Here is a 23,735-nt window from a genome sequence, read left to right as displayed (position 1 = left end):
TCTATTTATGTAATGAAAGTAATAAAATGCTACAGATGTGCAGTTTTTGGTCTTGAGTGATCAGACATATGGAACAAAGTGGTTTTCATCACTTGTGCTTTAGTTTTCACCTTTTCTGTGTTTTTGGGGGGTTTTTTGAACAGGCAACTGTCAGCTGGGCACAGCCTACCAGGGAGACTGCTCCGATGCCTCCAGTCAGGAGGAAGGTGAGAAGAAGCAGCTTTCAGGTCCGCGCTTTTTTCTGGTTTTTCTTTTTTTGGGGGGAGCGGGTTGTTTTTCTATGATACTGGTGGCAGTGCAGCATGATGAGGGGAGGAGTGCATGGAAGTGTGTAAATCGCTGATTGAGAAGTGATTGTGGGCACTGACAAAACAAAGGCGTGGCCAGCTAACCAGGCCTGCTGCTCGAGTCTTACTAGTGTTTATTTTTGGAGGTCAGTCGGAAAAGCTGAGTCTGTTTCCAATCCTCATATTTCACAGCTATATTTGCCCCATCATGTGCCACGGGCAGCAGTCAGCACGGCCTCGTCCTGCTCATACTTTATATAAAGCTTGTTAATCCTGGACGACTTTTAGTTTTAAAGCCATTTACCTTACAGACACAGAGATGGGCTATCTCTTTCCAGCTGTAAAAAAATGATGTATTAAATGAAATTTGAGTCTTTGGTCCTACAGCCACTGCTAACAGTACACATGAATCGCTTCTCCTTTGTCAGAATGTAATCAAACCTGTGCACTGTGCTTCACCCTAGTTGTGCTCACATTTGTCATTTGATGGGTAATAATGTGTGAATTGTAATGAACAATGAGTTGGATGAGCGCCTCCATCATTGACTTTTTCTTGTTTAAACCCTGTGAAATCTAGAGTCGTATCTACAGGGACACAAGAAGAAGCACGGGTCCAAGAGTCCATGCCAGCTGTGAGTATGATCTCTGCTTCACCGCTGTTTTTGTCTGTTAGTGAAGCAGAAAAAAGCTGCACGTAAACGTATTAACCAAAAGCACGTGTTCCTCTCAGCGGTCTGTCGGGTGCCAAAGGCTCCCAGGTGGACCCTCGCAGGGGAGGACACGCCGCAGAGCTCAATGGGCCTGCAGAGAGGAGGAAGAAGAGCTGCGCACCGCGAAGCAGCCAGGAAGCCGAGCAGGTCGGGTTATTTGCCAGTCTCTTTGTCTTGCGTATACAGAAACCTGTTTTGATTAAAGAAGTTCTTACTCGTGCTCAGCAGTACTTCAGCGTGCCACTGAGACACACAGCAGCCATATGATTGCTAACACTGGCACGAGTGTTGTAGAAATGGTAGCTTGCTGTGCTGCAATCTGCTCCGTTTGTGCAGCAGGTAAGCTCCTCGCTGCACCAGCCGCTGTCAGAAGCAGCTCGGTTCAGTCCTGTGAGTAAAGCTCAGAGCACAGTGAGCACCATTTCACCAACACTGTTAATCATTATGGGCTGCAGAGGTTTGAAGGCCGCTATGATTGCATTAACCCAGCTGCTCCTGTGTCTGTGATTGGACGTGCCATGTGAAGGGGAGTGCTCTGTGCTATCTCGCTAACACGCTCAAACACTGAGAGGTGGAGGACAGTCTGCTGACAAAGCACATTCTTCATCTCACTCATAACCCGTTTATTTCAGAGCCCTGGATGGGGTTGACTCCTCAGAATCCTTCTCTCAGTGTAAACTGGTGTTACACAGGGTCGTTTTTCTTTCTTTGTTGTTGTTGTTTTGACTCATGCTCCAGCTCTGTGTAGTATTTGTGTAAATTGGTAGGGATCCCCTAATACGCTGCTAGCTGAACAGCTGAAAGTGATTAATGGCAAATCGAGTCATTCCAGGGGAGCTGTGAGCTGCATGTTAATGACTCCTCGCTTTCTTACAGCACCAGGACACAGACAAGAGAAGCCACCCAGCCACCAAAACCAAGAGCAGAGTGCTGCCCACAGAAGGGTAGGTCTGCTTCACGAGCTAAGAGGCTCCACGTTTACCCTGTGTGACACGTTTGAGCAGTCATTAGACTCTGGCTCTGTCAGTCTGTGCGTTAGTGTACAGTGTGCTGCATCTGTGTTAACATGAACATGACATGGTCTCCCGTGTGCTCCTGTTTTCAGGGAGAAGGTGAAGTGCAAGTCCTTTGTGTCCAACGGGTGTTTGGTGGCAGCCCCGAGGAAAGGTAAGCGTCTGTAGCAGGAGGCAGTGTACTTCAACAGGACGGTGCTTTGTTGAATGCTTTTGAAGCAGCTCCAAGTCCATCAGAGCAGTGTTGCCAACTTAGCGACCTTATTTCTTTTCTAAAAAGCGACTTTTGTTGGTGTTATTAGTCAGACTTATGACCACTTTTTGACGTGAAAGCACGTATCGCATCGCTGTTCCTCTCAACAAGCAGCGTGCCGCCCGTGCCAAAGCGCTCACAGGCGGCGGGTCATTCTCACGTAGCAGTCGCCCACAGCTGCAGTCGGAGCAGGAGATGCTGACCCCTACGCGCCCAAACTGCAAATGAATCGCGCAGGAGCGAAGCCGCTGCTCCCGCACTGACTGTAACGCAGTCAGTACTTTTTGTGGATCAGAAGGTTTAAAACGACGTAAACACACACAGTAACTCTGCCAGAGTGCCTGTTTCAGGTCACTTTTGCCAGTACCAAGCCTGGATGAAGGAGGTGGGATCGTGACATTAAAACAATAATTTTTAAAAGAATTTCATTTGTAGTTCTAAATATATTCTAAATGCATTTAGGGTGGTTTGGTTTTTTTAACATAAGCATGACCAGTTATGCAAATTAGGTGATGACCTCATTTAGCGACTTTTAGGACAGCCAATAGCTGTTTTCCTTACTGATGAGTTGGCAACACTGTATCAGAGGCCGTCCCTCTCTGGCATGTGCAGGCTTGTCTCGCTGTTGTGCGCACCAGGAATGTAAACACATGGTATTGCTGTAGCAATGATACTGCGATGTAACACCTTTATGTTGCCTAGTTATTTTTCTGTATTATCATGTGACATGGCCCTAGTGGCTGCTTGCATGGTACGGTATTCGTAGACAGTAAATGACTAATAATAACGCCGTCTCTTACAGGCTGGAGTTCCTCATGAATTGCAGCTGAAGCAGAGTCTCAGTCACCAGTTTAATAAACTCATCAGTAATCTTGTCGTATCGTAAAGGACACGTTAACAATCGTGCTGTTTCCTGTTGCATACACAGTAGATGGGCGCTGGTTGGCTTTGACACACGTTGTTGTTGCAGATGGCGGTTCATCGTCAGAAAGCTGCAGCTCCCCATCCAGCCCACAGCACCGAGGACCAGAGAGCCTGGAAAGTGAGGATGAACACAACAAAGGTAAAACTATCACACACGCCCTTTTTCTAAATACAGCCACTGTAAAGATAAGCGATGACATTGCTGTCCTCTGTCAGATACAGATAGCCCCTGTGACGAGCTCTGTAAAGGACCAGGCTCTGACATGTTCTTCACCGGCCAGACTGACTCTGCTGTGCTGGCGGAGGCCTCCTTTAGCAGCCTGGAGGGGAGAGCAGACTTCCCCCATATTTCCTTCATGCATAATGTGAGCTACATACTCCCCAACGGAGCTGCGGATGCTGGGCTCCCATTGGGTTCACTTCCTGGCCAGAGCATGGTTCCAGAGGGAAAGCCCTCACCAGGGCCGCTAATGATTCCGATGCCCACACTGCCTCCAGCCGTCTCTGGAATTGTGGACGACCCGGAGAAGAGGGATGTTGTCCAAACCTTTGGGATTCCACCTACTGGACTGCATCCTGCAGGAACTTCTGCCATGCAGCCCTTGATCCAGGGCTTCAAAACGGCTTTGTCTCACAGCCAGGGCGGCACTGACGGAGCGCCGGGGAGTGGATCTTCACCTGCTGCACCGCAGGTTTCACACCAGGGTCCAATCAGACCCGTCAGCGTCATGTCTTCTCCAATACTAACCTGCCAAGACCCAGCCAACATCAGCCCGGGCCTGGCCTCTTCTCTACCACATGTGGAGACATCGCAAAGCAAGCGCCCAGGCTTACCGTCTGCCCTGCCTTCTCCCTACGCCCTGCCCCCCGTCCCAATGCCATCTCTGGGGGCACCCGTGGCCCCTGGACAAGTACAAGCTGCTGTTCCACCAGCTGTGCCCACACACACCCCTGGACCTGCCCCGAGCTCTAGCCCAGCACTTACACACAGCACGGCACACAGCGACTCTACATCCTACAGTAACAGCAGTGCTTCCACTGGAAGCACCCCGGTCGCTCCTGGTAGCCCTCTCACTCTCCAGCAGCCAGCAGCACCGCAGCAGCTGCCAATGGGCTGCGGGACGTGTGGCTGTCACAATAACTGCGGCAGCCGAAGCAGCAGTGTGAGCGTCGCCTCGGGTCAGACGCCTTTATTCTTCCCTGGCCACCAGATGGCAGCAGCGCACCAGATGTTCAGTGTTCCTCCACCGCTCTTCCAGATCACAAGCCTGTGCAATAGCAGCTACCTCACCCAGGCTCACCCTCCTCACCAGGCCAACGGACCCACCTCCATGCCCCCTTACTTCCCCAGTGCTGCTCCAGCACATCCATCCCCTTACCTTAACACTCACACCCAAAGTCATGCAGAGGTACCATCGCACATGCTGGCCACGCAGGCTACAGCAGTGGTAGCCGCCAGCTACAGCCTCCAGCAGCCGATGGCTCCAAACACTTCGTTCTGCCACCATGTCTACCAGCATGTGTACCCTCCCCTGGGGATGCTGCCTCCCTCTCTGTTGGGGGGAGGTGGCATCAATAAGAAGAACGGGAACGTGTCCTGTTATAACTGCGGTGTGAGCGGCCACTTTGCTCACGAATGCAACCAGCCCTCCATTGACTCCACACAACAAGGTAACAGCGACACCCAACACTCAGCAAAGACTAGAAGGCAGCGCTGATCCTCCACATGAAGTATATTTGTAGCTGTCTTTACTCAGCTGTGCATGGTTCACAACATGCGCTTTCAGATATGGCAGAAGAATCTGCGTCGCTCACATTATTGTAGTGAGATGCAGCATGTGTGCAACACCGCAGTGTCACCTCCTACGTTAAAATCAAAGTAATAGCTGAATACAAACAAGTACAGTTATCAGCCATAAAAGGCCAAAGTTAGTGTACGAGAATGAGGCGGTGTGGGATTTCTCACTGATACTGTGGGTCCAAGTTCAAATCTCAGTGACCTTGACCTCAAGATCAAAGGTCAGGTTTTCTGAAGGTACTTTGAACACAAACGAGGCAGTGTAGGGTTTTTGTTTATCTGCACTTTTGCTTGACGTTTCCACAGAAACAGTTTGGTTAGGACAGGCTGATGGCACCTAGGGCTGCAACTAAAGATTATTTTGGTAGTCGACTAACCTCCACTTCCTGTGGGTAAACCTCGCGTTCTCTGCCCACTTATGAATATCGCCCCGTTGTGTCTTCCCACGGAAAATTAATGACTCAGGAAACGCATGAATTTAAAAATGATCAAATGTATTTTTACCGTTACTCGACAGGACCATCAAAATAAATGAAAGGGATCAACATGGACCCATTCAGAGTTACAGCTCCAGGGTGCCGGTGTTTGACATGCTCGTGCGCTGCAGTGATGCTGTTGTGGAGTGAAAGCATTGAACTTTGTTTTCTGTGACACGCTTCCATCCTCCTGTTTGGCCATTAGCGCTGCTGTGTTCTTCTGCATTAGTGCGTCTGCAGTCTTGGCAGGTGATGCAGGCGATACTGCCCGCACAGCTTGCTGTAGTGTGTTGCACATTCACGCTGTATTGGTATAAATCGCACTACTGTGTACAAATGTATAATCTTCAGTATTACCAGCTCACACTTCAGGGCTGTGATGGGTTTTACAGTTGCAGTTGTCCTTCCTCACAGGTAGAGTAATGTAGTGCACAAAATAAGTGTGTGTGGGTTTGTCGAACCACAGTCATAACACAAACCTGAAGAGCGGGCCGTGAAATAGTAACGTTTTCCTTTTCTCTGTTTGTTCTTCAGCAAACACGCTCGGCATCACTGAACACTGTTGGTGTCATGTAGTCGTGCTGTGATGAACCACTGCGAGCTGATGTTTGTGCGTTTGTGTGTCACAGGTGGGTTCCGGTTAAAGTACGCACCGTCCCACATCTCAGACGGCCCTGACAACGCTGACTGAAGAACACGAGGATGATGGAGGAAGTTCCTGCGACCTCGTTTCCATGGCGGCAGCCTCTTCCCTGGGAGCTGTTTGTGAGCAGCGTGATCAAGCTTCTGTGTTCGCCACCGCATCCTCTGAACAGGACCGACCTGCCAAGGGCTCCGTGGACAAAGCCCGAGTACTCGTGCCTGGAAGAAACCTTCATCCCGTGGGGATTACTCATTGCACACGCAAACTGTCCATGTGACTCGAAGCCCCACCCCCTTTCAGTTGGTTTTTGATATTTTTGCACTGAGGGTTGGAAATGATTAACTTATTAATTCTTAGGAAGTGAAAGCTATTTTGAGGATATTTAGTTTTAACATTAAGCGGAGCCTTCGGTCTCGACTGGGAGCTTCTTAAACACTTCTTTGTAAGAGCGTATTTATGCCTTTTCTTAACTGTTCACGATTTTATTGTACAGCAGTTTTCAAAGACTACGAATCAAAGATGGATTTTGTTTTCAATTTTGCTGTAAGGTTTTTGAATGTATGTTTAAAGAGGAAGCTGATTCAGAGTGGACGGATCTCACGCATTTTTGCCACTTGGTGTGTTTTTAGTTGAAGGGTAATTGCTGCTGCTTTGTAATTTAATTTTCTTATTGTTTTCCATTTTTTAAAAGTTCTTTTTTTTGGTCAGATGCACTATAGAGAAACAGGAGCCACTACAACATTGTGCACCGGATACACGTTCACGTAAACATTTTATTGGTGTTCATTTGAAATCTGCATGAATTGGCCAACTGATCAGCATTTTGTGTAAAACGTCGTTTCAGGTGTAGAACCAATTTTGATGGCTAACAGTGGAAAAAGTTGAAGCGACATACTGTAGAAATAAAACTGAGATTCCAGGTAATGAGTCAGACCAGTTCTGTTCCAGGCAGCACGTTTGGTCCTCAACATGTTGCTCTGATTTATTTATTTTTCTCTTAAACCTTAGTAGCTGTTTCCTTTTAGCATCCATGCTCGGAGTGTGCATCAAACTGAGACGTGCTGGCTCGTCGTGTCAGAAAGGCAAACGTGTTCAGTTTACTTCATATCCAAGCCCCCTCCAACATTTTGCATTAATTAGTATTAAAGTTTAGGCCACTTGCATTGTTGGGAAACATCCTTTTCTCTGCTGTAACCATGTTCACGTTTGGCCAACTTTAGCTACCCTGTGTTGCCCAAACATGGTCGAGCAGCAGAAGTGTTGCCTCGGGCCCCTCCTCCAGCGTTACCTGGGCCGGTGTATTTACAGCAACTACTGGTCTGAGGTGGGTCCAGTTTGATAGTTTGGCCTGTTGGAATCGTCATCGATCCGGGAAGCTCCAGACATATTATCATAGGAGTGTTTGAAAGGCAAAACTCGTCTTCTTTCAACCAAAGTTAGCCTTTAATTTGATCTACTAAATGGCAAAGTGTCATACAGCGTTCCCACGAAGCGCTCGTGCTGTGGGCAGAAGCTGTAACATGGAAACTGACTTGTAGAGCGCAGACTGGGTGGGTCCAGCCTCTGACAGTTACAGGCTGAACTCAACGCTGTCACAGACACCTGACACTTTCTGGATTCAACTGAATCAATTGAAAAGATCTACAGTTTTGATTTCTGAATATTTTAAGGTGGACTTTAGAGTTATTTTGATGTGGAAAAGCAGAACAGCAGATTTAAAGCGATAAATATTCTCTTGAGGTTTTTGTGACACAGATTAAAGAAGGCAAGGTGTGAATATGGAGCCCCAAAGTGGTTGAGAGTACATCAATTAATTGTTGATCATGTAGAATATAAGTGTAATTAAAGGTGGCTTAATTCATAACCCAATGTTAAGTTTTTAAGGAGGATCTAAGATTTTTCTAATCTGTTTTTAGTTTATAATGGAGTTTGTCTGTCGCTGTTCCCTTATGTTTTAGCTGATAACTACAACTATGCCACTACAACCCTGTGGCATAGACGGTGTACACAATGGGCCCACCCACTGTGATATCACCCACTGGTTAGTGATGTTTGTTACCGGGCCTCAAACTGGCAGGTGAGGAGAATCTGTGACACGGCTTGATGACCTGTCGGTGACACGTCACAACTCGATAACCATAGTGGTCGCCCCCTGATGGCCACTGAGAATAATACTGCACGTTTAAGGCACTGGCTTCACTTTTCACATCAGTCTTTACTGTTCCAAGCAAACTGCTGCCCACATTAGTCAGTCAGCACAGCTTAGAGTAACTAATGCTGAATCTAGCTGCTAGTGTAATATTCCTTCGCAGCGCTAACGACTTGGATAAGGTTATAATCTAGTTTTCTGTTTAGCTAACATTAGCTTATTAACCAGTGACGTCTGAAGCCTTTTGAGCAGCCATTCAGAAGCTTGGCAGCTTAACTGAGCAGCACGAGTTGCCTTGTAAAACAAACTTGGTTATAAATAATCAGAGGAGGCTGTTCCCACATTGAATGTCTTCAGCACCATTGCTGTTCTTGCTCCAAGCAGCTAGCTGGCTATAGTTGAAAGCGGGTGATGAGCTTGCTTTGACACATTTTAATATTAGAATTTTAAATGCAGTTTGACAAAAACATAATTCCCACCTCTTCTTTGGGTTCCATATGTAACATTTATTTAAGCAATTAAGTTGTCAGTACAAAATAAATGAGATCAGTTCGAGAACACTCGTCGCTAACACAAATGTAGGATTGTTTTATTTATTAATGAAGACGCTGACGTTTCTGGTCGCCATTTGATGCACTCAGGCTGTTCAGTGGTTGTTTTCAGAGCTTTGTGGATATGGTGCTTGTTTTTGTGCCGCGTCTGTCCTCCATCATTGCTCAGCCTGCTGTCAGTGCATTAGTTGATCTATGCATACATGTTTGGATCCTCCCCCCCCCCGATGTTTTAAATTGGGTGACAAGAGAAGCAAGTGGTGGCGACGACAAGATATTTCATGTAAAACTGCTGAAGAGATGCACAAAAACAAAAAACTGTAGATGGGCTTTATTCATGTTTCCCTTTGAAGTTCTTCCTTTTCATTCAAGGCTTGACGATCCCACTGCTCTGGATCACAAGCAGTGAGAAGATGTGGATGAAGAAGAGGGGATTCATGTGTGTACATACTGAGGACACCAAATAAACCCAAGTTTCATTTTATTGACCTTTGAATGGTTAGAAAAATGCTGTACTGTTCATCAATGTTTACTGTACTCTTTGATATCTGCACACCAGAAAGGTCAAATATTTCTAGAGTGGAATTTGGATTTTATGCAAATTGTTCCTGTTTTTTTTCTGTAATTAAAAGCAATAAATAAAAATAAAACGTGTCCGTCTGTCCTTTAGATTTGGCTGCAGCCTGTATTTTGCTGTGCACATTAAGATGCACCGTTTAGATTCCTGGTTGGGTAAACGACCAGCCATGAAAACCAGATATTATCAAGATCAACTCCAGCTTTTACTGTGACAAGACGAGATTACCCTGACATCTGCAATCAGTCTCTTTGTGGTTAAACATACAGCTTTGTCAACATTTTAGCTTCTGTACAGCTAACTAGCTCGATAGTTTGAAAGTAGCAGTGAATGCTAGCAGGCTAACTAAAGGTGGACTGTTGTCTTTAAGAAGCTTTAGTTGGTAAGCAAAAAGTTGCTGGTTTGATTCCAGCTAGCGGCACAAATTACTTTTGGGATTCATCAGGAAGGAACGGTGCCAAATCAGGCACAGGGAACGCCTAAACACTTCTATACATTCAATTTCTAGACCTGGAAACTATGCCCATCTTTTATATACAGTCTTAACGACCTTGTAGTACCATATCACCCTATTAGAGCACTTCGCTCTCGCTCTGCAGGCCTACTTGTTGTTCCTAGAGTATTTAAAAGTAGAATGGGAGGCAGAGCCTTCAGTTTTCAGGCCCCTCTTCTGTGGAACCAGCTTCCAGTTTGGATTCAGGAGACAGACACTATCTCTACTTTCAAGATTAGGCTTCAAACTTTCCTTTTTGCTAAAGCATATAGTTAGGGCTGGACCAGGTGACCCTGAATCCTCCCTTAGTTATGCTGCAATAGACGCAGGCTGCCGGGGATTCCCATGATGCATTAGACATGTACGTTCGTTTAACTGATGCATCTGTATGTCTCCGTCTCTCAGTTAATTGTAGTATGTTTATTTCTTTCTTTTGCAATAAACAGACAGTACCTATGAAACATTTAAATTAGCTCACCGTTTTACATTTACATCTCTACTTGAAGCTGCTGTCAGAATGCAGCACAATCTCTGCCTTTGAATGACTGAGAAGCTATTTGGGTATAAACACTCAACACATTTTGCTTTTAATGACCATGAGCCTGTCAGAAAGCGTCACCTGGAACCAAATGAATAAAGCCTTTTGTTTTTAACTCATGTTGTTCTGCAGCAGCTCTATGAGGCTCTTGTTGTAATCGGCCACCTGCTGGGAGACGCTCTTGGCAACTGAGGCGTAGTCGCTCTCCTGGGATTTGGAGGCGATGACTGACGCTGCAGTTAAGGAAAAATCACTGAGCTCACAGACCTGGTGTCTCAGAGACCAGAGGTTTATAGAAGACACAAACCGAGAGCTGGAAAATAAAATTAAATGTATGCACACATCTGACAAGTACTGCTCCTTTAATTACCTCCAAAAGCTACCAAAGCTGTAAAGAACTGGTCCCAGTGTTTAAAAATCTCACTTTCTCTGGATGCTGGAGACTGAATAGAGGGCTTCTAGTGTGGATGAATTCATACGTCATATTTCTAAAGGATACATTCTTTCATCACAAAGTTGTTCTGCTCCAGGTGCTGCCATTTCCTCTCCAGGTTAGCCAGCTAACGTTCAGACACATAAAGTAACACAAGACTGCTGTGAGCTGAAGACGGGAAGGCAGGTGGTGAGGAGCGAGCTGAGTCAGAAGATTCAGTCTGTTTCCTGTGTACCAAAACACGACTAACCTGAGCATGAGTCTCATTTTCCTGCAGTCTGGTCTTCAGGGCTTCATGTTTCTGGTTCATCTCCTCCAGCAGCTGTCCAAATGCATCTCGACGCTGAGTCAGCGACACCTGCTCCTCCTGCAGCCTCTGCAGCACAAGGAGAGAAAACAAAGTATAGTCAGTTCATTTTTTAAAACGGAGCTCCATTATTGATCTCCAGTATGGAAGCTCTCGGGGACAGTGGTGAGAAAGAACTCCCTTTTAACAGGAAGAGACCTTCAGCACAAAGAGTTTGCAGTTACCTTCTTCCTCTCCTCAGCTGTGAGCCTGAGGGTGTCCAGGTCCCTGTAGGTATGCAGCTCAGACTGCATGGTGCTGACACGCTCCTGCAGGGTGCTCAGCTCACCTGTGATCTTCCCCTCCAGCTGCTGCACCTTCTCCAGGTCCTGCTGCAGGCGCTGGGACTCTGTGCAGGGGCAGAGAAGGGGCTTTGTTCAGTGCTCGTGTTGTCGGGACGTAAATGTTCCAGACTTTAAGGTTAGAAATAAATTAATGTGATCTCTTTAGAAGTGAGGGAAACCCGACTGTGTGCGTGTCACCCACCTGTCGTCAGTCCTCTAGCGGTGCTCTCTGACTGGACCACCTCGGTCTCCTTGCTTACCAGCACTTCCTGCATGTCCCTCAGCTCACTGGCTGTCACTGTATCCACCTGACGGAGCCGCAACATGTTCTACAAAGACATGCACAGTTAGTGCAGTGGACCACGCTGTGTTTGTCCTCCCATTTCATCAGTGCTCCTCACCCTGCTGCAGTGCTCCAGGAGTGAGACAATGTTCTCCTGGCCCTGCTTTAGTCTCTCCTCCTCCTGAGCCCTGGACTCCTCAAATGACTCGAGGAACCCTGAGAAGAGGACAGAGGTTATATCCATGCGCTGCTAGTAGACAGTAGGTTCCCTCTAGTTCCTCCTGACAGTGGAAATCAAACTACTGTGTTTTGGTGACTCCTAACTGTCATCAATTAGGCTTCATGCTTTCACATGCAGTGTTTGCATCAGCCCCCACATTCCCAAATGTGGGATCATCAGTGTTGATTAAACAGATGAACAAATACATGCCTGTCAGCCTGCATCTGCTCAACTACTCTGCCCCACAGTCCAAGACATCAAGATGCAGTTTGTGTGTCTGTCAGTCGCCTGTGACGCTGACCGACTGACCGTCTCCTCTCAGTCGCTCCGTTAACTGTTGTATGTGTTCATTTTTTTCTTTTGCAATAAACGGACACAGTATGTAAGAAATGTTCTCGAAACACCTTAACTTTAAATGAGCTCGACTATGCTGCCTATGTCACACGTGTTCGGTTCGACTGGGACTCACGGTTGATCTCCTCTTCCTTCCTCTTCAGCTCTTTGTATTTTTGTTGACATTCGCCTGTAGGAATGTTCAGAATATTGAAATCACATCAAAGGTGATTCAGGTTTAGAGTCCACCTTCATCCTGTGGGTTACCCTGAGCTGCTTCTGAGTCCTGCTCCAGGTGTCGGATCTCCTCTGTGATTTGTCTTCTCCTGTCCCGTATCTCCGTAAGCCTGAGTACACACAATATACACATATTCTTACACGCACACACAGAAGTGACGAGTATCTAAGTACTTGTAATGAGTACATACTGCCTCTCCATGCTGGCAATTTCCTGGTTGTCCTCTTTCACCTGGAGAACAGAAGCACAGCTTCAGTCTTTGGTTTTTCACGTCTGCTAACATCAAGCTTCAGGAGCTCTGCTCACTGCTGTTTACAAGCCATTCATCAGTTTGACCACATGATGGTGCTGTTGACTCTCTGAATCAATGCACACGTTTAGGATGAAGAACAGCCCTACTGCACATTACCACAGTAGCCTGGGTTAGCATTAGATCATCTAAACTTCAGTGTTATTAAGTTTACTTAACCAGAGAACATCAGAGAACAAAATAAAGTACCAGGACCCAAATGTCGCAGCTATAGTTGCTTTTTAATGCTGAAAGAGGGTTTTTGCCGGTGCAGACCCTGAATGTGTGGAGGCAGTGAACGCTGAGGAACCGAATTCCTCAACATGACTAAAACTACTCAACCAGACTGAAACTGAATTCATGTGATATCCTTGTAAAAGCCCGTTTCAGGAACACAAACAAATCTATTTCCTGTTTGTAAAAGTTTCTGTGATATTTCATCAAATCCCTCCCGTCCTCTGATGTAGCAATGACCAGCGCGCACACCTGCTTAAATAACTTCTCTCTCTCTTCCTGGGGTGAACCCAGGCTCTTCTGCTCCGCCTCCATCGTGTCTCGTTTGGCCTCCAGCGCTGACAAGGTCTCATGAAGCCGAACCATCTCCTGCTTTATCTGAGAGTGGGACAGCTCCTGCAACGAGGTTCGTTCACGTAAAACACCCGCAGCCATGCTGTTCCTCCACCTCGCTCACACCGCCCCCTCCACCCGACTCACTGCTTCATAGTCCTCCTTCCTCGTTATTAGCACGTCCAGCTCCTCCTGGAGAACAGTCAGCTCCTGCAAAACAAAAGAATCAGCTGAGTACTTGCCAGAGTGAGATTTCATCATGCCTGACATGAACCAATCTCCTCTTTCCCCATAACAACTACAGCTTCACCTGCAGCAGTTCCTCATTAGTGGTTGTCATGGTGAAATATTTCTCTTGCTTTGCTGCCGGCATTGCTTGGACGACTTCATCAGCAACGCGCCTCTCTCTCCTGATCTCCTCCTCGATGGCCCTGATTGCCTCCTCTCTCCTGCAGAGCAAACAGAGTGGACAGAGTGCACGCAGACAGATAAAGGAAGCCAAAGAGTATACAGTTCAATAACAGCCCACATCAGCTGACATGCTTCTACACATCAGCTGACATCGGGTCAGGCTATCTAAGCTGCTTAAGTTGTGGCACATGCACAAGCTGCTTTGCAACCCACCTCCTCGGGTTCCTCTGAGTCTACGGAGGCCCTGACTGAACACTGCACAAGCAAAACGTTCCACATGAAAAATAAGGCAAAGCAGACGAAGAACCTAAAAAACTGTTGTTGTTTCTTAAATTAATTTTCATTCTTTACTACACCAACCAACGACAAACGGAGACAGAATCAAGCAGCGGTGGTCAAAGCTTCCTCCTGTTTCCTGCTCAGCTACATCACAGGACTGAAGCATAACTATGATGTGAAGCCGGCCGCATCAGTGAAACGCCTCTTTCTCTGAGATATTTTAACATAAAAACACAAATGCAATTCAATAATACATCTCAGTGTCTTTGCACTTAAACTGTAAGAAACAAATAAGCTTTCTTTTTAATTTTGGGGCCTTTTCAGCCCTTATTCCATAGAGACATGAGTGTGTGTGTGTGGGGGGGAGACATGCAGCTTAGTGCGGCTCGGACTCAAACCCGGGCCTACCGCTCTCCGGCCACACGGCGTATGACCTCCTGATCATCCCACTGAGCTAAACCATAAATAAGTTAAATTGGGTTCTGTGTTGTGCAGACTGTCCTGTAATTCAACAATGAACATTTTTGTCCTTTCTGTTTCTGTTTCTGGTGAATCGAACATAAGAATGATACATTTCTATAGCAGCCAGTGAAAAACGAGGAACTTTCTGCCGTTTATTGCTTTATCTACGACTTATTTACTTTGGTACAGTACGTGGTCATGGAGCACGTCCTCACCGTAGAAGATTTATGCCCTCCTTCACATTTTCCACAGTGGGCCAGACTGAAGACTTTGGAGGGCTGATCCTGGCCCATGGGCCTTATGTTTGACACCCCTGCTCTGGGACTGGTGGAGGAAGACTACAGCACCAAACTCTTGAATAGTCACATCATACGGTTACACTTGAACCTGACCCCTGTGATGTAGATCAGCTCCTCCAGTCTCAACATTCCCTCCTCTGTGCTGAAACCCGACTTTCCCAGAGACGGTGCAGTCGGGCTGCAATGCAGCTCCATCACATTTACATCAGTCTCTACTTCAATTCAATTCAATTTTATTTATATAGCGCCAAATCACAACAAAAGTCGCCTCAAGGCGCTTCATAGATACAGAGAAAAACCCAACAATCATATGACCCCCTATGAGCAGCACTTTGGCGACAGTGGGAAGGAAAAACTCCCTTTTAACAGGAAGAAACCTCCAGCAGAACTTCAATGGAAGAGTAGGAATGTGGGAATTCTTGTTCAGCTGTATGTAACCCAGTCTGCTGCTGCTGGTGTGCCTGCTCACTTTCACAGTACTATTAATCATTACAATGTTTACAATAGTTTGCAAATGTTGCTGAAACATTTTACAATATCAAGAGTGAGAGTACACGCACTTGGGTTTGCCGTGTCCACACAGGCGCACAGGTATGTTTGCTGAGACGAAGAAGCAGCAACACTGGCCTCTTTCATCTTCTACCTGCTTTTCATCCACTTTTTCTTTTCTCCGTCTGATCTTTCACACTCTTCTCCTTACTTTATGCTTTCTTTTCCATTCAGCCGTCATCTCTCCGTAAGAAGAGGTCATTAAAAGAACTAAAATGCTTGTCATTAATCATATTCAGTCATTTGCAGAATTATACCTTGAACTAGTTCACATATATATTTAGATGAGCCATTTCCAACAGTAACCTAAGAGATACTTGTAGGCAGAAGAAGGAAGACAGCAAAGATGGGAGGACCAACTTGATCAATCATAAACAGTTAGCACAGAGTGCACACTTGTTTTACAAGGAACAAAGGTCACTCGTACGCTGACTGCGTGAGAGTAACAGAGGACTAAAGGTTCACCTTAGTGCGTGTAGAAGAACAGGTAAGATTCTTCTGCTACTTTTCATTAGTAAAAGATGATTACACAACAAGTATAAAGAGAAACAGTGTGAAAACCAGACAGGAATTGTGATTGTGAGATGCAGAAGTGCGAGGTTAGGCAGCAGACACGTTTCTACACGTGTCCTTTAAAGGAGAACATGCGCTGAAGTTTCTTTTCTCTGTAAGACGTGAAAAAGACACTCCAGCATCAGTGTGCACTCACTCCCTAACATGGTGCTTTATCTCTACTGTACTCTGACCTCGGGCTTATGCTGCAAAGTGCCCGATTTCTCAGTTCACTGCACATACAAAGAATTCACATAGAAATATGAGGGCATAATGTTTTCTGTTAATGGAGTCCAACGCTGAGTCGTATATTTAAAGAGGAACATGACGTGCAATGATGGGTAATGTTTTTATCCTCAGGTTAGATGGCTTAATAGCTCCCGACTCTAAAGGGTATTTTCATCAGATTCTGAACAGTTTTTTTTCCTTCTGCTCTTTGTGATGTCAGTGAGAACAGGTACAGTCATGTCAGCGAGCTGCGCTCCGCCTACCTGCTGTTTGAATCAAACACTTTAAACAAAATGTTGTAAAGCCTCAAGCTGTCACCATGCTGCTGTTTGGTAACAGGCACACACGGACGTTGTGGTAAAGTTTTATCCTGCTTTTTGATTCTAAGGGGCCATCATTGAAAAATCAGTGTAGTTTTGTTTTCACGTGAAACTGAGACCATCAGCTTATCGTGAAAGTGATAATAAGGTCAGTGATCAAGAGACCCAAGCACTGTTTTACTGTCGCCATATATTAGACTTTCTGCAGCACCCCCTGCTGGCCATTAGAATACACATTTACGGCACTTTGTATCACTCGTAGTATTTGTGAGTATTTGTCCTCATGACATGCTGTGCTTAGTGTAAACATTGGCCAATACTTATTTACAAAATCTTGTCTCACACTTTTCACAGCATACACTGAGATTTTTCACCTCTTTGTGGTCTTCAGGTGCTACCGTGTCACGCAACCTTGTTTTTAAGAGGCACAGCCAATCCAAAGAACGCTGGCTTAAAGGGGGAGGAGCTAAACATGTATTTCAGAAAATACATTTTACTGACAGGCTAAATAACTGTAACTTATGCAAACCTTGTGTATAAATGGAGTTGATGTTAGTCAGATTATTTTAGTCCAACTACATAATTTGCAACCGTCGATATCTGTGCCGTAGTAATGCTTTTTCAATCAAAAAGCTGAATTCTACCAGGCAAAAAATGAATTAATTACTGGTTTTGTTAAGGAATGAGCGTGTTTTCTCTGTCACGTGTTGGTTACAGGACTTTGTATGCATTTCCTTTCAGTGTGGTGTGATGGAGAGGTGCTGGCAGCCTCTCCTCCTGCTGTGGCTCACTGTAGGGCTCGTGAAAAATAATGAGACAGTGAATTGTTCCTGTTCCACCCATCAGCTGACAGCAAACTTCACCAACAAACATCTTCAAGTCATCCCTGAAAACTCTGAAAATGTAAATGTTACCAAACTGATGATTGAAGGGAACCTAATTACTCTGAATGACACGGACCAACAAGCACTAGCTAGCTATCCCAGCCTGGTAGAGCTTCACTTGGATGCTAACTGGATCACTGCTATTCCAGCCAAATACTTCTCTGTGGTACCAAACCTCAGAGTGCTGTCTCTCGCCAGAAACAACATCAGCAGGTCAGTAGGCTAGCAAAAGTCTAACTTCTAGCTAAATGCTAATTAGCTGCTTTAAGTATACTGTGTGTTAAACACCAACCATTAAACTGGTTTGATTTTGATATTGGTGCATACTTGTTAAAACTTACTACTGTTGCATGTTAGTAATATATCCAAGTACAGTGTGGTATGTAATCAAGTGTAATATAATTCTGCTGTGCTGTTTTTGTAGCCTTCACCCTCAGGCTTTCAGTGACCTGGAGGTCCTGACAGAGTTGGACCTGACCCACAACTTGCTAACAAGCCTCCCTGCACAGCTGATCAGTGGGCTGAACAAGTTACAGGTAAAACGAGCATTTCAAAAAGAATCTGCTAACTTAGAGTTTAGTTAGAACTAATCTAGACATGACATGCATAAAGAAATGCATGCATGTGTATGGGGATTTAGGGCTGCACATGTAAGTGTTTCCTGTACAGGATGTGTTATTATTTCATTTACCTCGCTCTGTCTGGTCCCATCAGGTACTGAACCTACAGGGAAACCCCTGGAATTGTTCCTGTCCACTGCTGACCATCATTGGACAGATCGATGCAGCAAATGTTACCATGGGTAGTAGTTTTCATCACAGTTTTAAATGTTGGCTGACCTGTGACCCTTTCTGGGAGCTAATGAGTCAATTACAGCAGTTTGAAAACTATAAACACTGCTCAAAAAAAGAAAGGAACACAAACACAGTTCATGAGTGTGCTGAGGACACATGACACATGTGAAAGGGTCAGGAGCAGCTGTAGAGAACGTTATGCTGCCTGTAACATCGTTCGGCATGACCAGATTGGTGGTGGGTCAGGAATGGTCTGGGGAGGCATATCTATGGGGGGACACACAGATGTCTACAGGCTAGGCAACGGCACCTGCCTGATATCAGGGATCGGGACAACAGACTGGCTGCATCATTGCTTCACTTTTATTTGTGTTGTGTCTTTGAATTCGGCCCTCTCTAGGTTGATCATTTTCATTCCCATCTTTTCGTTCCTAAAACATTCCCCGGTCCATATCAGTATCCAGCATGGCTTTCCCCCCACTGAGACCAGTATGTGTTCAAAGTGTTCCTGAACTTTCTTTGAGCAGTGGATCTTTATTTGAAGGAATTTTAGTAGACACGGAGTATCTTGCTTGAATCTGCAGTGGCACATTTTTACTTACAATCTATGAGCCATGTAAGAGACTCGCACGGCTGGTATGGAGGTTTTATTTGAACCTTATTTGAAAGATTTTTGGCAACTGATGTTACTGGAAGCCAGAATTACCTAAAGAACCTAAAGCTCACACTGCTGATCAACACATAAGAACACCCGGTGCTTTTGTCTGCTTCCTTTTAAACTGCAGACAGGTGATGTGGTGACACTTTGGTGATGGTTACCATAAAGCCGTACCATAAAAAGAGCAGCATATATGCAGGAGAGCACCCACCATATACAACCTGGTTCCCATATAGAGTTGAATGCTCTGCCTTAGTGAGCCAAAAATGTCTACTGGGGAAACTGAGCGATGGTCTGGTTACTTAAAGGAAAATGTTGGTAGCTTGATTATTAAATCATATGTCCCATGTTGCAGATTTCAGTGATTCTCTTGGATCAATCAGTGAACTACATTATTTTCACATCATTCTTAAAGATTTATCCCAGTATTAAAGCCAAAAACACTACTTTGAATGAAAACAAGTACAAGTAGAGACAAGTAGGAGTGTAGTATAGAGAGATAATGAGGCCAGTGTTTAAAATCCCTTTCTATGTGAAGAAACTGTTCTCTAACTTTAGTAACTTAAAGAGCATGTACTGAAGGAAATGGTGTGTGGCTGCAGGAGGACCACAGGTCATCTGTGCATCTCCAGCAGAGCAGGCTGGACGAGATCTTCTTAATGCTGCAGCACTGTACTCCACATTATTACCCAGCGTCACTCCAGACCCTCAGAAACCAAAAACACCGGTCCACCCTCAACAGACGTCGGGCCCATCAGTTATTATGACAACCACACAGTCAACCGGTCAGAACAACAGCACCAGCAAAGGTACGACATCGAGAGCTGCAGATCATTTTCTCCACTTAAATATGTGGACGCACAAATGCAAGCTTATAACCCCGTCTCCATCCTCAAACCCAAACTAGACCCGACTCCTGCGCTCGGCAACACGTGGAAATTCACAGCATCCGTCGCAATCTTGGCAGTGGCCACCTCCATGCTCATCGTGTGTGCCGTCAAGGGGCCGTCCTGGTACAAGCTCTTCCACAACTACAGGCATCGGCAGTTACAACAAGAAGTCGAGGAGGGCGACGAGGATTTTGTGTCAACAGAGTTCTCGGCGACGGGAAGACACCCGACCCATCAAACATTCAGCTTTGAACCAATGAACAGACAGATAGACGAGGAGCAGGAGGAGCAGGAGTACTTTGAGGATCCATATATCAGGAGAGAAGAGTGACATGCACGATGATAAGAAAGCAAATACAATCCATTCAGTGGCAACCTTGCTGTTTGATAAACACCGCTGAGTATTATCATTTCACGGGTCACAAAATCATTGTGTGAGAGCTGTACTGTTGGTCACTGAAGGAGTTTCTTTGCAACATCTTAACTCCACGGCCTGCATTGTTGCCCGGATACTTCCATTAGTACACTGTTGTCAGCTGCGAGGAGTCTGCAACAACCCCAACTCCACTTTTTGACCACTAGAAGAACAATATTCAAGTACAGAACACTTCCTGTAATCTGAGCCATTAGTGTTAGTGTGTGAGCGCCCAGTTAGATCGACAGCTTTATCCTTGTTTGCACGGCACTAGAACGATGAAGTCACATGGTTTACAAGAGTTTTTACCTCTTCATGACTCGACAACACCAGCAGCAATGTGCAGCGTTATACAAACCTCAATTTACGGTGGTTTGAAAACAGTTTGCAAGTGTTTCAGATAAAACACACTCCACGTGTTTGTTTGCTCACGGATCTACACGGCATTTATTTTTATTAAGAAAACTCCACTGCTGCTTCATCTTTACATAACAAGCAGTCGTTTCCTGTTGTGTTTGTGTTCAAAAGTCTCATACCTGCACATATCTGAGTCTTTTTAAATGTTTTATGACTCACATGAAAACTAGCCATCAGGCTAAATTAAATAATGTCCTAGTACTTCATTCTGAAAATGATACTTCACAAAATAAATACGTTAAAGTGTATTTGTGAACATAAAACTGTCTAATGGAGACACAAGTGTCTTTATGAGAACACGTGCACTTACTCTCTCCTCTCAGTGAAGATGTTATCGATGCTTTCTGCCTCGCTGTCATTCTCGGCTTTCAACTAAACACAAGATCAAAAAGTTAAAGGGAGAATTTTCCCCTATATTTCCAGTTCATGAAAAAACCCTTTTATATTGTTTTGATGGATTACTTACTATGTTGTAGTCGTTGATCATTTCCTCCATCTCTGTGTTGGTGTTGAGCTTGTCCACGAGCTGGAAACACAATAAAAATGTACAAAAGTGAAGTAAAAACGAGTCCAGTGTTTAACGCATTCACTGAAAACTAAAAACACAACCTCACCAGTATAAAGGTTTTAAACGTGCAGTTGCTCTCAAACATAACATCGTAACACCTGCAATCAAATAATTACTGTCCCTGAAGTGGGAAGTTTACATCGTCTATTTTAAGTCATCATGGCCGACTGCTTAAGCTAGACATTCCTCAACAACACAGTGAAAAAGGGGATACAATCTTTCAGTGTTTAACAACATTGTTGCTGTTTACCATATTGTAGTCAGCAAGCTGGCCTTGCATATCCTTAATCTCAGCAGCGAGGCCTTCAGCTCTGCAGCAGACACACATCACGGGGACATTATACAGAGTTCATCTGGATTCAGTGGATTTCATCTTTCACTCAACTATAACTGTTAAAGACGGGAATGAAGACAGAAACTTGGTCATAAAAGAAGAAGAAGAACACCACCCACCTCTTTTCATAAGAGAGATAGACGGAGTTCTCCTGGTTGTAGCTCTCAATCTCTTTGTGCAGTCTGCTGGTCTCTGTGGTCAACTCGTTGATCTTACTCCTGACAGAAGAACAAATTTCACATCGATAGAATTTTTCACGAGCAGCGTAAAAAGACCACATTTGAATCTATGGTGAAAATAGAAAATACATTTTAACTCAAGACCAACTCTAAGAAATGTGAATGTGCTCAGCATGTTTGCATCTTTTGTGAAGCGGTCTAGCTGACCTATGGTTTGTGCACTCCTTTACTTTGACATAAGTAGTTACTGTTAATGCCAGTGAGTATGTGTTACCTGAGAAGACCCAAGTAGTAGGACTTGTCCAAAATCTGTCTCTGAGGCCCTTTGGTAAAGGAAATGTGGGAGGGAGGTCACAGGTTTATTTATATATTAAACACAATCAGAAAAATATCCAAGAAGAAAACATACCTTTCATGCCAGTTTTCATCCCACTGAGCCCCTGCTGGGTGACCGGCCTCTCAGTCACTTTGATCTGTGCTGTCAGGACTCCGGGGGTGGTGACGGGGATGCCACCCCTCAAACCTGGATGAGCACTGGTCCCTGGGACCATCTGGAAGAGGAAATGCAGTGCCTTAGTTGTGGCTGTCACAAAATTGCATTTTCACTCTGAAATTATTTTAGCTGAAAGAATTCACAGTGACAATATTATCACGATATCTAAAGGACATCTGACAATAACCATGTTACTCTCTCTAAACCTCATACTCAGCTTTTTTCTCATATTAGATACAACACACATGTAGGGAGGGGAAAACAGAGTCTGTACTCATAACTGCACACAAGATTACAAAAGAAGCATGATGCAATGAAAATGCATCATAAGCACAATGTCCATTTTATTTTTGGTCTTTTTTCTTGCCAAAACTGGTCTATAGTGTTACACGTAGGCTCAGTAAAACCTGGCACTCATTTCTTGGGCGTGCAGAAACACACAGAATCAGCAAACAATTGTATTTTCAGACTGAACATAACACACTCAGACTGATAATATCTCAAAGCTACAGCATATCCATGCTGCTGATGGCTAACCCCAGTTGCAACACGCATAGCTGTAGGAGGAGGCTGGATAGCTGTAGGGGGTCTCCCAGCACCAGGGACCACAGATCCGCTGCGGCTCATCGGCCGGCCCATGCTGGATGGAGGCCGCTGGCTTGCCATGATGCCTAAAACCCGTGGACACACAAACAGGAACACTGAGTAACAAATCAGACACGTGGAGCTGCTGGCTGGATTGAGCCATTTTATGTTATTTCCTATATTTTTAACTTTGTAATTTATTGTATTATTTAATTTAGTTCAGTCTGTTACTGTTCCTGTTGCCTTGGAGCAACAGTAACCACATCATTTCCAGATGCTGTTACAGTTCGGTGCTTGTTGGTGAAATAAAAGGGCCACACTTGAAGACACTAAAGAATAACCTTTAACCCTGTGGTGCCTGTTGATTCATATACTGACACTTTAGATTTTACTAGCACAACAGATCAGGCGGTCACGTGATTAGGAGTGGTAGCGAAAGGCTGAAGGCAATAAAGGGACTGATTTGTACCTCACAGTAACACAGAGCTTGTAAAGGAAATAAAGATGTGCACGCTGCTAAAAAGAGGGAAGAAGCTCCTCGGGGTGATTAAACCAAACTCTAAATAATAACACATGTCACATGTTTACTTTGATTTAGAAACATGATTTGTTTCGTGTGCACCAACACTGCATCTACGCTGCACTGACATTACACTGACCCGCATCGCTGTACCGGCAGCTGTGCATCGTTATGACAGCGCAGTCTGTTAAAACCTACAATTTTGAAGCTTAGTTCGGCTATTGCTAACTTGTTAGCTGACACTTTTTGGCTTAGCTTCGTTTACGGAAGCCTCGGTAAACGTCCCGGCGTTAGCCGTGAGATAACGCAGCTTCTTGCCTGAAAATGGTCTCTCTGCGGTCTGTTTTATACGCCTGTATAACTTCCAGTCGAAGCAGGCGTGCGGCGGTTTACCTGAAAAGAGAAATAAACGAAAAAGAATGAAACGCTAGCTGGGAGAAAGTCAGCGGCTCGAGATGATGTTGACGTTACCCCAGTAACCATCTTCTTCTTC

General features: G+C 45.1%; 3 protein-coding genes across 8 annotated transcripts in view; 2 read left to right on the top strand and 1 right to left on the bottom strand.

The window, feature by feature from the left end:
* The window catches only part of zcchc2 (zinc finger, CCHC domain containing 2), a 19,776-nt gene extending 10,322 nt beyond the window's left edge, over positions 1-9,454 (top strand). The window contains exons 7-14 of one of the 3 annotated variants that reach the window (XM_026179367.2): positions 144-206; positions 865-919; positions 1,018-1,144; positions 1,874-1,941; positions 2,103-2,164; positions 3,234-3,326; positions 3,404-4,858; positions 6,091-9,454. In XM_026179367.2, the coding sequence (XP_026035152.1) occupies positions 144-206; positions 865-919; positions 1,018-1,144; positions 1,874-1,941; positions 2,103-2,164; positions 3,234-3,326; positions 3,404-4,858; positions 6,091-6,152 (1,985 nt within the window). In that variant the 3' untranslated portion in view covers positions 6,153-9,454. Of the gene's footprint in view, positions 1-143; positions 228-864; positions 920-1,017; positions 1,145-1,873; positions 1,942-2,102; positions 2,165-3,233; positions 3,327-3,403; positions 4,859-6,090 lie in introns of all 3 variants that reach the window. The other 2 variants (XM_026179366.2, XM_026179365.2) reach the window with 2 other exon arrangements.
* On the bottom strand, positions 8,739-23,735 carry ift74 (intraflagellar transport 74). 3 transcript variants are annotated; one of them, XM_026179691.2, is made up of 21 exons: positions 23,714-23,734; positions 23,561-23,635; positions 22,675-22,808; positions 22,054-22,195; positions 21,919-21,967; positions 21,585-21,683; positions 21,382-21,442; positions 21,030-21,089; positions 20,874-20,935; positions 13,716-13,854; positions 13,553-13,615; positions 13,325-13,468; positions 12,740-12,780; positions 12,579-12,658; positions 12,448-12,501; positions 11,877-11,974; positions 11,678-11,804; positions 11,377-11,540; positions 11,096-11,221; positions 10,912-10,972; positions 8,739-10,639 (listed from the first exon to the last, which is right to left on the bottom strand). In XM_026179691.2, exons 3-21 carry the CDS (start codon positions 22,801-22,803, stop codon positions 10,524-10,526), a joined length of 1,815 nt encoding a protein of 604 aa, XP_026035476.1. In that variant the 5' UTR covers positions 22,804-22,808; positions 23,561-23,635; positions 23,714-23,734; the 3' UTR covers positions 8,739-10,523. The 3 variants fall into 3 exon arrangements, with proteins under 3 accessions (XP_026035476.1, XP_080161987.1, XP_080161988.1); XM_080305861.1 differs by lacking the exon at positions 23,561-23,635 and having other exon boundaries at positions 23,636-23,735; XM_080305862.1 differs by having other exon boundaries at positions 10,912-11,013; positions 23,561-23,726.
* On the top strand, positions 15,765-21,128 carry LOC113029081 (leucine-rich repeat-containing protein 19). 2 transcript variants are annotated; one of them, XM_026179693.2, is made up of 6 exons: positions 15,765-15,892; positions 17,247-17,602; positions 17,814-17,925; positions 18,104-18,191; positions 19,444-19,650; positions 19,749-21,128. In XM_026179693.2, exons 2-6 carry the CDS (start codon positions 17,256-17,258, stop codon positions 20,060-20,062), a joined length of 1,068 nt encoding a protein of 355 aa, XP_026035478.1. In that variant the 5' UTR covers positions 15,765-15,892; positions 17,247-17,255; the 3' UTR covers positions 20,063-21,128. The 2 variants fall into 2 exon arrangements, with proteins under 2 accessions (XP_026035478.1, XP_080161989.1); XM_080305863.1 differs by having other exon boundaries at positions 18,104-18,194.

Source organism: Astatotilapia calliptera, chromosome 9 (assembly GCF_964374335.1).
Source record: "Astatotilapia calliptera chromosome 9, fAstCal68.1, whole genome shotgun sequence".
Taxonomy (NCBI): Eukaryota; Metazoa; Chordata; class Actinopteri; order Cichliformes; family Cichlidae; genus Astatotilapia; species Astatotilapia calliptera.
This window is presented reverse-complemented; position numbering and strand designations above follow the sequence as displayed.

Bases quoted from the DNA above. Each gene is read 5' to 3' on its own strand.
- LOC113029081 (XM_080305863.1), top strand. From the start codon at position 17,256: ATGGAGAGGTGCTGGCAGCCTCTCCTCCTGCTGTGGCTCACTGTAGGG. The intron at 17,926-18,103 runs GTAAAACGAGCA...TGGTCCCATCAG, and splicing joins GTGGGCTGAACAAGTTACAG to GTACTGAACCTACAGGGAAA. The intron at 18,195-19,443 runs GTAGTTTTCATC...GTGTGGCTGCAG, and splicing joins AGCAAATGTTACCATGGGTA to GAGGACCACAGGTCATCTGT.
- ift74 (XM_080305861.1), bottom strand. From the start codon at position 22,803: ATGGCAAGCCAGCGGCCTCCATCCAGCATGGGCCGGCCGATGAGCCGC. The intron at 21,968-22,053 runs GTATGTTTTCTT...CCTTTACCAAAG, and splicing joins GATGAAAACTGGCATGAAAG to GGCCTCAGAGACAGATTTTG. The intron at 11,222-11,376 runs GTAACTGCAAAC...CTTGTGCTGCAG, and splicing joins CAGCTGAGGAGAGGAAGAAG to AGGCTGCAGGAGGAGCAGGT.